We start from the raw sequence: 14903 nt of genomic DNA on the forward strand, positions 1-14903 counted from the left end.
AGATTTATATGTGTATCCATGTAATATGTTCAGTCCTATCTAGAAATGTCGTCAGGTCCCTATATTCAATGCGTATTCACTGTACTTTGCCTATACATATCATCTTCATTAAATAACACTTTACCTTTTAATCTAATTAAATTTCATCTCGATTTATGTCTTTACTGATTTACGTTGTTTCTCTGGAAAGCAATTAAGACGTGACTTTGACGCATGACTATCATTAGTTATAATTATTTTCCATCACAGCAGCGTAATAAGTAACTAAAATTCTCATGACGAAGGCGAATCCAACAACTCCACCCGATTGAACAACCGCGATTAAACGTAAAGCAACGACGACGAAGGGGCTTTTCACCACAATTTCAGTATCTATTTTACGACTTTCTTAGCTTTTCCCCTGTTCAGTTCAGCGATTTCGAGGCAGTGACAGGTGATGGAAATCGGGACCGGTTGGTTTCTAGATTCGTTCCCCGATCTGCTATCGAACTAATAGCGCGTGCAAAATGCTCGCAACGATGCTGAGCGAAAATCCATCGGCGCCTTCTATCGTCGTTCTATCTCACGAACAGGTCGACGTGCACGCGCTTAATAACAGGCAATAATTGCTGTTTTTCAACGGAAGCGGGTAAGGTGTATGTGTCAGATCAGCCGCGATGCGTTTCACTGGCCTCCACTCTATGATAATCCGTCCTATTCTATAACCGTCCGCTGAATATCATTAAATTTTAACGATCCGTCTTACAGCGTGTTACGCGCCGAATGTCCTTCGATCGCGGATTCCTCTGCTCGCCTTATTTCCTCCGTCCACTTCGCGTTTTCTCATGATACGACGATGACGAACAAAACCTTTGCTTCGGTTATCGATCAGTTAATCTTGTGGTCTACTATATGAGCTTTCTTTGGTGCTTCCTTGAATTTCGTTTCGCTAGATTTCTCGCGTTTCATATCCTTTAGTAGTTTCTTCTGATGTATTTGTGGCTTTAGATACTGTATTTCTTTTTTTCTTTTTTTTTCCACTTTTTCTTTCGTATTTTTATGATGTTATATGTAGAATTAGTTATAAAAATATACATCGTTAATTTAACGATGTTCTAGCTCAGGAATACAGATATGGTTTTTATAACAATTGTAGTTTGCAAGTTATTATTTTATATACTGTTACGAGAAAGTTTTACACTGATGCATTAAATGATTTAGTATTTAAAATTTGACTGGAGTCAATGTACTTTTTAAACTGTTATAGATTTATGCAGCAGATTTCGAGTTCTGTGGTCTTATGCTATCTGTATGTAAAGGCAATGGCATTGTATTGTGTTGAACTAGTGTTTTCTAGATAGGTTTAATAATAGGTATTAATTACTTTTCATCTAATCTCAGTGGTTAAATAAGTTAATATATGTGTTATTACTTTCTGAAACATAATAATTTGTAAAATACCAGAGATTTGTGCAGCTGATTGTATGCAAGATTGCCTGTTATTATTATTTTATCTCTTTAATATATCTTGTCACGTTCAGTGTATTAACTTTTACAATTTCTTCCGTTTTCATATTTAAATTCAATTTTTCTATTAATATCTCTGCTGTCTTTAACCTTCTCTCACTTTTTTCCCTACAATCTCTGTGCTCTTCAAGTTTTTCTTTCCATCGTTATAACCCTTTCTCCCCTTCTATCCTGCTCTCCAAACACCTGCTCCCATAAAGCACAAATCGCATAAACATCACCGAGGAAGACAAACTGCGTAGTTACTGCAAAATAATTTCCCATCCTTCCGATTTATCTCTCGAATTTGAGGTTCCTATTTTGGGCTAGTAAAAGTGATTTGGAAAATTCAAATATTCCAAGTGACAGCCTAGCAATCTGTGATTATAAGGCAAACGTCATAAGTGACATAGATTAATTCTTAAGACACTCATGTTTGAAGGCCTGAATCTCAAATCTGTAATATAGTATTCTCTTCATTTAATTGAATCCTCTACTAAAAATACACATTCTACCTTATGGACTTCAATTACATTATAAACGGAATTCTTTAGAAAAAGTACCATATTACAAACCGATGAGAAAACTGTCACAAGTCGAAAGCATAAAATCCTTAAAAAAAGCAAAATTAAAATTCTGTTTGAAAATCTAACAAAACTGTTACAGCTTCATGAACGACACATCTGGTAAACTATTCTCAAAAATTAAATTGTTGGAGTTAAAAATGATGGAGAATCTATATGCTAGATGTTTCACGATATAAAATAAAAATTACAAATTGTTTATTTATAATTCTTTTTTAGCGAAGTAACGTTATGTTATAAATTTATGTCATGTCTGAGGGGTTGACAAAAATTCACTAACGCAGAAAAGAATGGTTAATAAACATGACAATCCAACTAGTCGCCACTGTCGTTCAGTCATAACGAAAAAAAGGGGGAAAACAGCGAAGAGAAGCAGCAAGACCCTCGACTTTTACGCTCCTCCGGGCAGTTAAAGGATTAAAAGACTTTTTTAAATCCGCAAACAGCCCTGGGAAAGGGTTAAAGTATCCTGCAAGAGTACCTACCCATGAAATCCTGTCGTAAACACGGCAGAAAACATTGGTGACAGCTCAATTTCCGAAAATCGGCTCTTAACCCTTCCGTTACCTGCCACAGGCTGAACGCGTCAAGGAGAAATAGAAAGAAGTTCGCTCCCGACTTTCTTAGGCAACTTCTAAAAATGGGACTAACGGGGATCGAATCGATCTCATTTACGAGGCAAAAAGGATCACCTTTAAATACATTCTAAACGAGATCCCGAATGAGAGAAATCATCGCGTACAGCAACTTGCTTCTGTTGTTTTGTCCTGTCTCGTCCTTTCCTTTCCTTTCCAATTATTCGCGCTTTTTGATGCCTGATAAGGCTCTCCACTCACCAGCCTCCTTTCATCGACGCGACGCTAATTTCTTCCTTCACTAATCGAAGGTGATTTGCTAATGCAACTACAATCAGTCAAAAATAGTATTCGTAATACTCCAGTTTTTGAGTGTTTCGAAATTATCAATAGTAGATATTATTATCATGAACTAACTTTCTTAAATGTCCCCAGAAATGTGTAAAACCAAAAGAGTTAAGTCTGAGGAGCGTGCAGGCTGTAGCAGTTGATCCTCCTCTGTAAACCCCCTGGTTACTGTAATTGTATTTCAGATAATCTCGAGTACTTATCGATAATCTACTACTAATCCACTGATAATCTACCTTGGCCAAAAGTAAATATATTTATTCTTTACTTTTTCTGAGTTAAAATACAACGTTGCAACCGCGAAACGTCGAGGGCGAAAGGGTTCAATAATTTGGTTAGCAAAGAACATTTATTTAGTTGGAAAAATACACTTGCATCTGGTTTTAATTCGATGGTCAGAAGTTGTAACGTTATTACAGAAACTGTGGGTGCACGAATAGTTCTTTGACTCTGTGCTTAGCAAAGAAGTTTTCAAGTTGGCGGCTCGTTTCGCAAAAAAGCGTTTAAGCGATAAAGCGCGCTAATCCTTAGCCCTTCGACACTCTAATCCCCGATTCTGTCGCGGATTACGAGATGTAAACGGCAAGTCCTCGTTGTAAACGAGCCGTGAGACGGGCGAGCATCTCGATGCGCTCGCTTCACTCTTTGAGGCAACCCTTTCCTCCTCTACCTGCGCCCCTACGCCAGCCGGAGACGCTGTCGATTTCCAAGGGGAAAGAAAGAGGAGCAGGGGAGGGGGATAGTTGAAATTGAAATAAAATCGATACAGAACCGTGCGAGGCACTCGCGTACAGGAAGCTGAGAGAAATGACATTCTTTTTTTCCCCGAATGAGAGATTCAAGGAAAAGGGTGAGATGTAGGTATGCACGTATTTTCATGGAAATGCATTCGAAGGAATTTGCGGAAAAAATTGGATTTTTAACTACTGTTTGCTGGTGGAATTGCTTGGAGGAAATATTTCAATTGTGAGGGAAGTGTAGGGCTGGGCTAGTGACTATTAGAAATGTGATTGTTGAAAGGATTGTAAGATTTATCGTTTGATGAGTAAGGTCGTTGGAAATTATTTTTCTTCTGAGAAAATTAAAATTTCGACTTGTATCGAATCACTGATACACATAGATTATTCTATAAGTGACGCATTTTTGGTTTCATTTGTTGGTTTTTAAAAAGTACTTGCACTTGAATTCTTTTAGAAATTAAATAATTTCTAATGACATTTTTTATGGGATAATTTAGTAGGATAATCCCAAAAAGATAATCCTACTTTGTACGATCATTCTCCATTTCTCAGATAATTTTTTAATCCCTTTTGAAACAGATTATTTCTACTGGTTCGAAATAAAATACAAAAGGAAAACTAATGACCTAATACTTGGGGAAAAGTTAACAATTTTTTCAACTTTGGAGTTCTTTTTAAGAGTATGAGTATTGGAAACGTTTTACTTTAATAGGTATTCTTGCTTTCAAGACTTTCTGCATTAGCGTTAATAAAAAATGATTTCTTGCAAGACCTGCTATACTTTTCTTAAAACGTCACGAGTTATTAAACGTTAGATGAAAGCTTTATGAAACATAAACCAAAATTGTTAAAAGTAGAGAGAGTTAAAAGTCACATCTTAAAGTAAATTCCTTTTGAGCACCTTCCACATAACCATTTTTATCACTTGCTCGTTATTATGAATGTAGATAACTTTTAATGTAACCTTAAGGAAGAAGAATAGAATTAACAAATATTCTCATATCCTTCTGAAGACTAAAAAGGCTATTGAAAGAAATCAGAAGCATGACTACATTGCTACAAGTTTTTACAAGATTATTATGCTAATAAAGGAATGACACAAGATTATTTTTTGCTAGAATGGAACACAATTATTTTATATTTGTGATGAAGCATACAGGCTACTAGTCTAGTATCTATAAACTTTAAATCATGAGAATTTTATTTACGACTTCTTTAAAGTGTGTCATAAATACAGTGATATTAAACTAAAATTTAATAGTTTCTTATACAGAAGTTAAATTTGTTCCGCACTAATAGACAATATTATTTAAAACTATCAAACATCTTTCAAAGAAATTTAATCAATAAACCATACTATTCGAAATCCATATAAAATTTTCTAATCCCTAAACAAAATATCTAAGATTGTCTCCAAGAGACAAGCTAATAAATTCTGTAATTAAAACAAAATGAAAAAATCGAAAACTTAGTTCAAAAATGATAAAGCAGTAATTAAATTTCTTTCATCAATATATACAATTCTCATTAAAAAGAAGAATATAGAAGTGACCTAGGAAACAAAGAAGAATATAGAAGTAGCCTAGGAACAGATCACAGAAACGATGCCCCAAAGAGTCAGGAAGCAAAACTAATTGTCAGAGTCTTGCAAGTTTGCATTGACCGAAAAAACCACAGATTCCACTCGTCTCGCAGAGATTGCGTGAAGGGAGGAGAGAAAGAGAGACAGAGGCAAAGGGTGTCCCTCTCCCTTCCTAAATTCTCCTTTATGCCGTATTACAGCCGGGAGCGAGGAAAGTGGTTGGCAGCTGAATGGCCGGTGTTTTACAACAGTGGCGAGAGCCGAATAACCCTCGTGGCTTTGTTGAATCGCGGCCTGACGACTGTACCTGCGGTGAAAATCAGGCACTAGTGTGCGCGGAAGCCTCAGCCAGGGGCCCAACGAGACCCCGTAAAAGGGTTAGAACGCTATAAAACGGCCCATTATCGGCTCGTCAGTCTGAAAAAATGTCCAGTTACGTTTCTGACCAATGTAATTGCACCCCTGGCTAACCTCGCTGAATCCTCATTCGATGAATTTGCGTGTATACCTTACCCCCCCTGTTTCACCCCTCCTCTTCTGTGTCATGGCATGGCTAAATGCTTTTTTGCGTCGATTTTTACCAGCGAAGAAGGCTTAAGATAATCGTAAGACGATTTTGGTGATTCGTTTGGGTAAATAGCTTTAGGGAAAGTTGATTTGAAATCCTAAATGGAGGTTTCGAGGGTTTTGGGGAAGGGAGGGACACTGGAGCATGATTTTTAATTTCGAAGAGTGGGATGGTACGGGAGAAAAATATTTAATTCTGGAACTGGGGAATTTGAAGATTCTCAGTAGAAGAAATTGCGAAATCTCAGACAGAAAAATTGTTACGATATTATTTCAGTCTTGGCTTTATAAAAAATTCTGCTTGACAGTGCTTTCAGATAAAACTCTCCCGGCCCAAATGATTTTGAACTATTCCTTCGTGTCGCTTGTACGATAATTCTTATGGATTAAGAAAATAATATCCGTGCATCTCATACAAGAATAAGTTCTTCTTGTGTCTCTGATACGCAGATATACATATTTTTACTAACTCATCCCACCGAGTACCAGATTTCTCTGATCAATGGAAGAACATACAAATCTAGCTGTTCTAAATCACTCTCACAAACCTTTCTAACTCTATTTTCACTAACTCGTTCCATTGTTCCATACCTACAGCACCTAGCTCTAGTTCTCCTAATTTGTCCCATTAACAAGAGAATAATTGACCCCAGATTTTTCTATTGAATAGAAGGAGATACAGATCTAAACGTTCTCAGCTAGACTCTTCTAACAGCTTTCCATTAAAGAAAGGAGAAGTTCGATCAATCGATTAGCCACTTACCTGCGGACACATCTTGCACTGGTACTTCCTCGGCGGGTGAGAGTGCGGTCCACCTAGATGGGGATTCAGGTGCGACGGATGAGAGGGCTTCACGGTCAAGGGCTGAGGGACCACCAGCAAACTTGCTGGCGGACTTCCGCTGCTGGATCCACCGGCGCCTCGGTATTGATCGTCCCCTGAAATCATTGATCGTACTATGTATACAGTTGAAAGTCTCAAGCTGAAAACTTGTTCTAGACTTGATCAACTGATGCCTTGAGGATGAGGGGACTTTTGAGAGATGATAGATATTAATAAAGATACTGTAACGATAGTGTTAATAAATTGTGATTAATAGTTCATCGAAACGAAGTCGAGGACGATTGATGTCGATGCGTGTATTGCACTTTTTACGAGGTGTTATTGTGACATGATTATACAGTATGTGAATTGTTAGTATTCTTTTCTGGTTAAATAAGTATTATTGGTGTAGATACTATTAATTGAGCTTGCTATTTTTGTCGAAACATTAGTTAAAATTTGAATATTTCATTAGCAAATAAACTGCTGAAATTATACAACATGTACGTGTACATTTGCATTCAATTTTAATATGAGGTACTACTTAAAAATTGAGTATTAAGAGTTCACATTATGGGTAGTTTCCTATAAAATGGAAATACCCCTGAAATTTGTGAAATCCAATAAGAATGAGTGTAATGTAATACTCTGTAGGTGCTTAATTATTAATAATATGAGATATCTACTCAGTTTCTTCAGAGAAAGTGATATATCTATAGTTATAAGTCACATAAATAGGAAATGATATTTAAAGTTTTGAGCGTTAATGTTGTATTACAGACTTGCACTTTAATTCTGGTTTCTGCGAGAAAAGGTTCCTTCAGTTGAATATTCATTTGCCAAAAATACAAATTGCGTCTTGTAGACATTAATTAAGGTATAAATTCAATTTTCTTGAAAATGTGATTTATGCCACTTTGCTCTACATATAACCACATATACTAGTAACTATATGTTTAGTGATCCTTCAAATTTTAATACTCGCGTCGAAAGTATAATAAAAAAAAATAGGTATAAATCTTAAGTACGAAATCCTTTTACAAGAAAATAAGAAAGTTTATCATATTTAATAAGTTGAATTGAACAAAAAGTTAAGTTATGCTTTCGCAACTTCAATCAATTTCGTCCTTGCGAAAATAGAGCCAATGCAAAGATTAGCAATCAGACTACTGATTGTAGATTTCCAGGGAAACATCGTAGTAGTCTTTGTTACGATGACTATTTTGTTCATTCGACTAATCGAGTTAGAAAGTTGTTATTGTGAGAATAAAAAGCACGATTTTGTTACCGTTCGCCGTGACAAGTGGTAAAAAATAATAAATCAATCAGGAAATATCGAAATGTAATATAAAAAAGGGAGAAAAAAGATTTCAGTAGAGTGTTTAATGGATCAACGCGAACGCAACTAACGGTAACCAACAACGAAGGAAGATTGCGAAATTCGAGGAATTCCGTTCGCGTTTATCGCGATAAGTGATCTCGAATGAAAGGATAATAATTAGCAATCATTATACGATGCCACGAAAATGAATGTTATCAAGAAAAAATCCTAATCGGTGCATACATTTTTTAGGTGTACGTTACACAGAAATTATAGATTTTAAAAATGCTACAAAATATATTTATACAAGACTCTTTTTACAAGGCTACTTGGCGATCGATATCGAAGTCTCGATCTATGCTAATGGTTCTGAGTAAATTGATGATAAGAAGACGTTTTAACAATAATGATTCATACACTTGTTAGATTCAATCAGATTTCACAGTATTAGTGTTTCAGACTTCGATCAAATCTGGAACTAAAAATGGAGAAAATTTAGATGCAATTTTGAAGTACTTTAAATACAAATTTCAAGTTTCGTGATTGATGATTTACAAAACCTGAAGTAAATTAGGTTATAGATAAAAGATTGGAAAGGCTCAAATGTGTTTCTTCTCTTAAAATTTTAGTATAAATATACGTACTAATGTTACTTATGCTTTGAAGTTATTTAAATTGTGTGTTTAACACTTTCAATGCCAAGGTATTGATCTATCGATAGTAGAACGCCATGCTAAAATTTTCACGAACCGATCCATGGGTACCCACTTTAAAATTTTTCTAACTTCTAACTTTGCTGATAAATTTGTGGAAAAATGCAGCCTTTCTGGTTGGTATACTCTGAAAAGATTTGTCAATGTGTAGAAAAGATTGAGTTCACTAATACCACTTGCGGTGAGCGCAGAATTTTTTTTTTGGTCCATGAAAACTGGGTGATTATTGGCTTGGTACTTTTCACCATACCTGTGGTTAGGGAGTTGGCACTAAAAGATTTGAAACAAAAGAACCTGCGTTCTGCTTCACATACTCGTATGCAAAAAGTGATTTCAAAGTTTTAAAGCAATAACTAGAAACAGCCCTAACTAAAATTGACTAGATAATTCATCTATTCATCTATCAGGTATCATCAGAGTTCAATTATTTTTTATCACCTCAGCATTTGCGAATGTAATTGATCGACAGATAACATTTCAAACCGTAAAACCTACGTGGCAGTATTCTGCGTCACTTCTCCGATAAGCATCGACGATCGTAAAGAACAGAAAATAGTCGAGACAGAGCGAAACGAATGAGTAATTGAAGGATCGAACGCGCAGAGAAAGAGACACGCAGATCTGATTGACGCAACAGCGCACAAGGGGCAAGGATTCTGGCAGGTTGTAAGGACGAGTGGTCCTGCGTGTTACGAGAAGCTGTCGTTAAGAAGGTGAGTTCTCTCGACATCGAGATCGGCACACGCACAGGGACACAGGTTTGCAGGTGCATCCGTTCGCTGTGTGCGTGCGTGCACCAGGCTACGAGAAACGCGATGGATCTCGTTTTCTTTTTCATTGCTGTTTTCCTTCCTGACTTTTCGTCCTTTTCTCTTCGAATTTTCTTGTTGTACGAAATTGTTGGAACTCTCTCCGAAGATTGAAGTTTTCAGAATCTTTTAGAAGCTAAAATAATCAATTCTAGTTTTTGTTAATTGTTGTATCGTTAAGTTTCACTGCTTTTTTTATGGGATTCATCGGTTTGACCACTGAGTGGCTTATTTAACACCCGAATGAATAGCAATCGTTAGTGTAGATTTATTGTTAATAAAGCAACGAGGACAACATGGTTATGGAAAAAATATGTGGTTTATGGAGATGTTTATTGTGTTTACTCGTTATGAACTCGAAATTCGGGACAAGTAACGAGGTTAACGAGGTTAGACAGAATGAGAGACATTCAGTAAGATATTCTTGTTCGCCTTGGCAGGGGCATTAGCGAATAAAAGTGAGAGAATAATTTCAGAAAATAAGTATTCTTTGCACTATTTTGTATCTGTCTTTAATTTCACACAATGCCAATTTAATATCAACATAACATTTTTTTTAGTGAGTAATCGTTCTAGTCGTTGCAGTTCCTCTGATAGCATTCAACTTTTGTAGTACTTAATTAACTTTTTCCAAAAGATATGAATATTTTAATGACATTGAAGAGTGAACATTAAGAATAATAACAATAAATACTCATTAAGACACAGATAAGGGCATTAGGTCTATCACTAAAGGAAGCAGTAATATTATTAATTAAAATAAATTAAAGTAAAAAGGATTTAACTTCAAATTTGATTATTTTATCCTATATGATTTGTTAGACCTTCTAACATCTAAAGAGATAACATTTTTTGTTAAAGAACTAAGCCGAATGCATTATTAGTTCCAAGTTTAAATCACTAGATTTACTATAATAGCTTTAATCATCGATGCGTAATTGTTGTTTACCTGCGTCTAGATTGATGATACAGCATCATTAAATACTTTAGTTGACTAAGAAACCAGATCGAATAAATGAATATAAGGCAGACGACGCGACAGTTTCAAGTTTCTGAGATAAAAGAATGCTGTCATAACTTAGTGGATAGAAAGATATTATTATGTTGATTTGGTAATCGATTGATTTATTATTATATATAATAGGACATCCTCGTAAAGAATTTTCTTCTGTACATTAAGATACAAATAATATTGAAAGAGAAATAGCAGGAAGGTTCTTCAGAAAATAAAGATTAATGAGAATATTTAATGTTTCAATACCACTTGTTATAAGCTTGTAGCTCAAAACTAACAAGCTCGAAAGAAACAAGAAGTATTTTTCTGAGTCTTTGAGTGAGAAAATATTCCTAAAGTAAGAGAATAACGACGAGTCTATCACGAAAATATAGTGCACACAAAGAAACATTCTCTTTTTTTCATGATATAACTATTATTCCACAGATTTTAAGACGTTGCAGTCGGAAAAATCCTAAATGACATTAGGTACTTCATTCACTATGAATCTATCATACAAGCAAGTTCTTATTTAATTTAAGACGATCTTAGCGTACTCGAAATTATGTATCTAAATCCTTTCATCTAGCTTTTCCTTTTTAATTTACAACTACACTTTAGTTGCCCACAGAAAAAAATACAGATAAATAAAGTCTGCATTGTAATTATTTTTTTAATAAAAATTTAATATTTCCGTGGATAATAGTTGAATTTTCTGTTTGAATATACCTAAGAAAAATCTGTACAAACTCAAATTAATTTAACAGAAATCTTTCATCAATAGATAACACAATATTCTACTTTTCCTCTACAGTGTATATACAATTGAAGCTAAAGATAACTTGAAGTACTCTTCAATATTTTACAAAATAACAGAGTCGACTTAGATGGCACAGTAATTTCAATAAACGATCGACATCGATCCAGAGATCGATCATGCCTGAGGATTCGCGATTGAGCGAAACGACGTAGAAAATCGACGGCTGCAGTTTTCCGCGGTTGCGAGATATCGCGTGCAACGATTACTGGCCGAAGGGGACTCTGCACCCCCCCTCCTTGACCCACCTTGCACTTATCAGAGAAGCGAGAAAGAGAGGATCGGGACTCCCTGTGCGCGAGATCGCGTATGCAAATGATAATGATCGGGTTCAAGCGCGCTGGAAAGATCAATTAGTTGCGCCGCAAGCAGAACATTACGTGGTCGCGAAAATAATCGCGACGATCGATCTGTAGTACAACCGAGTGATCTCGTCGACAATCGGCATCGTGATGGCGATAATTACGAAGGGGCTGGGGGGCCATCGAAACTGTAATTAACGATACCTCCACGAGGAACATGGGTCGACGTTTAAAGAAAGGGAAGGAATTAATTAGTTAACTGGTTGATTGGGGGACATGAGTTAACTCCGCGCTCTAAAATGCTTCGTTATTCAGCAAACGCTAATGAATTTGTTAGAAAAATTTCATCCTTGGAGTGTGGACCACATATACGTTTATGTTTTGAAAATTCTGTAACTATTATTATTAGTAAAGGCTTTTTATTATTTTTTGACGACAGAAGAATTAGTTGAACCATTCAGTCGTTAGAAGGATATGTATATTAAGATCTGGGGTAGATTTTTAGAATCCTCATACAAAGGTTTGCTTTCTGAAGCATAGAAAAAGATGAAAAATTCTTTTAAAATCAAGATACCTACACAAAAGGGAAAATTAACTGTCAACCTCCTTTTTGGAAGAAAATATGAAGGGTCATTGTTTACCTCTGGAGTATGAAATATTAGAAGATACAACATTTTTAATATACCTACTAAAATATAAAGTCAAATATTACAAGATCAAGGCTTGGCGATACTTCAAAAATTGTATTGATAGGAAAAAATTGGATTTTTTCATTTTACCCTAATATGTACGAACTTATATTATACTATAAAGATATTTTTTTGTAAACAGTTTCCACACGAAATTACATTATTACCAGGTATCTATCGTAATAATTAACGCGAAATCACAGATAATACATAAAGAGTTCTCACTCTTACTTACTTACAGTCTTCACTCTCTCTCCTGAGAGAGGGCAAAATAAGCTCCCAGGATATTAATTTCACAAGCGTGTCCTTCGTTATAAATAGCCCATTTTATTTGAACATTATTATGCATAAGTACAAAGTTTCTGCTATAAATTCGTGAACATTTCTCTGTAAAAGATAGCGAGCTTTCTGTCACATTAAATATACGTGTAAAACATTAAGTGAATTTTCATGGGCAGAATTTCAAACACTGGGGAGCCTCGAGTGAAGGGTTGACGTGTCGCGATCACACTCGCGAGTCGGCCAATTAGACGGAAGTAATGTCTAACGCGACGCTAATAGATCTGGGATGGATGGAAAGAGAAAGAAAGGAAAACGACAGTACGATGAAACGTGATTTGCAAAAATTTCGCGTCGTTTTAACACAGTGACGTTGAACAAGGCGAGATCGATTAATGTCGTGTTTAAATCGTCACTTTTATCGACAGCCGTGTTTCGTTGTTATTATTCGTTGGTCTCTGAGAGAATCGCGCTAAACTTTAGCTGAATGTTGAGGATGTTAATCAAGCGTAGTATTGAATTATTTTATTGAATATCTTTGATGGAACATCGAGGGAACTTTCTTGCGAAGGAAAGGATATCGGTTTGTACTAGCAGAGAACTCATTTTCGAAAGTCAACAAGAATATTAAACGCTATGGGAAAAGGAAGAGCTTCTCTTTTTGCAATAATTACTTCGTATCTTGCTAAAATTGCAGACGCAGAAGGAAATACAAACTTCTGGTTATATGATGCAAATTAATTCATTTTATTTCATTTATATTTTGACTCATGGTTTTATATATTGTAGATTCAATGTAATCATCCTCACTGAATACGATTACAGATTTACTAGCATTATTTTAACTAAATAGATGGTTGTGAAACATCCATAGTTTTTAGAGTGAAACAGAGACATCACTTTATACTAATTAATATTAGTAATATATACAGAGTGCTTGACGACAAGTGTCAGAAATTTTTAGGAGCGTTTCTACATGCTAAAATAAAATAAAAATCACGAATAACAAGAGTACGTTTAAGGCTTCGTTTCAGAATTATTAATTATTGTTAAGAAAACGCATAAAGTTCGTGTGAAATGTGTCTGAGACTGCCTGACTTGAGACTTATTCTACTGCCAACTTGCACTAGCCAGGTCAGACAGGAAATAAAGACTCGAACGCAATTTTGTCATTTTTCACTTTCATCTTATTTTGATATGTAGATTTGTCCCTCAAAATTTTTGACACTTCTTGTCGAACAACCTGTATATAGAGGAGATTTAACTTCAATAGAAAAGTTACTTTTACAACTTTCACTTCTACAAGGAAGTTATATTTTTTGAATGATTTTCAGTACATATACTGTGCACGTTGTTGAAGTCAGTTATGGAGTTTAATACATATCTCGTGGTATGCATAGTACATATTATCTACATTGTAAGTAATTCCACAGAGTTTAAAATTTAGCAGTGAAATGTTACAGGAACAAACTGACTAATTCATACTGAAGTGTTTTGTGGAGACCATCTGTAAGACCTATATATTTTTAAACAATTAAAAAAGCAAATTTTTTATTCAAGATAAATTTATGAATACACACATAAATGTTCATTAATATAATATGATCTTTTTATCTCACATTGGACATCCTCAGGTGTTTTTACTTCACCTTGTGCAGAAAGAATAATAAAATTGACAGTAAAAGTACAATCCATAACATATGATCACAAATCGAAAAGTATGGAAAGCAATACAGTGGACATAAAAGGGTTCATATGCCCCAAAATTCCAAAACAATATTATTTCGTACACTTTTTCTCCAATAATAGATCTATTTGCTCTTACATCTCGAACACTGAAAGATTCTCCTGGCAATCTCCCGTTGTATCAAATAAGGTTGACTGAAATCGACGGAAGTTGATGGGTATCGATGGAAGACAAGACAAGCAAAGAATCGTCAACGCTGAAAAACATATACCATATACCTAGCTATTGATAGCGAGCAGTCATTTAAAATTGCAAATTGATCAGGTCGAGTAGTAACTCGAGTATGAGTAATTGAATTTTATTTTTTCAGAGACGAGCAAAAGGCTGATAGTTTTTCTTTTACCGACAGGAAACGGATCGGATACGTAATTCATTGCAGCTTCCTTCGTTTAACGCTCCTAATGCTTCCCGTCCGTTTTTACAGCCTGCGATTCGACTTTCTTTAAAGCGGAGACTGTTTCGTAAAGCGAAAAAGGAGAATCCTAAAGTCATGAAGGAGCGATACAAATTGGAAGTCTTTTGAGACTA

The 14903-nt window shown here is 35.3% G+C and overlaps 1 protein-coding gene across 1 annotated transcript in view; it reads right to left on the reverse strand.

Moving 5' to 3' along the window:
• Positions 1-14903, reverse strand: part of LOC143179356 (uncharacterized) — a 165692-nt gene that overhangs the window by 83014 nt on the left and 67775 nt on the right. The window contains exon 6 of the mRNA XM_076378546.1: positions 6645-6820. Coding sequence (XP_076234661.1) covers positions 6645-6820 — 176 coding nt within the window. The remainder of the gene's footprint in view (positions 1-6644; positions 6821-14903) is intronic.

This window comes from Calliopsis andreniformis, chromosome 5, assembly GCF_051401765.1.
Source record: "Calliopsis andreniformis isolate RMS-2024a chromosome 5, iyCalAndr_principal, whole genome shotgun sequence".
NCBI classification, from domain to species: Eukaryota; Metazoa; Arthropoda; class Insecta; order Hymenoptera; family Andrenidae; genus Calliopsis; species Calliopsis andreniformis.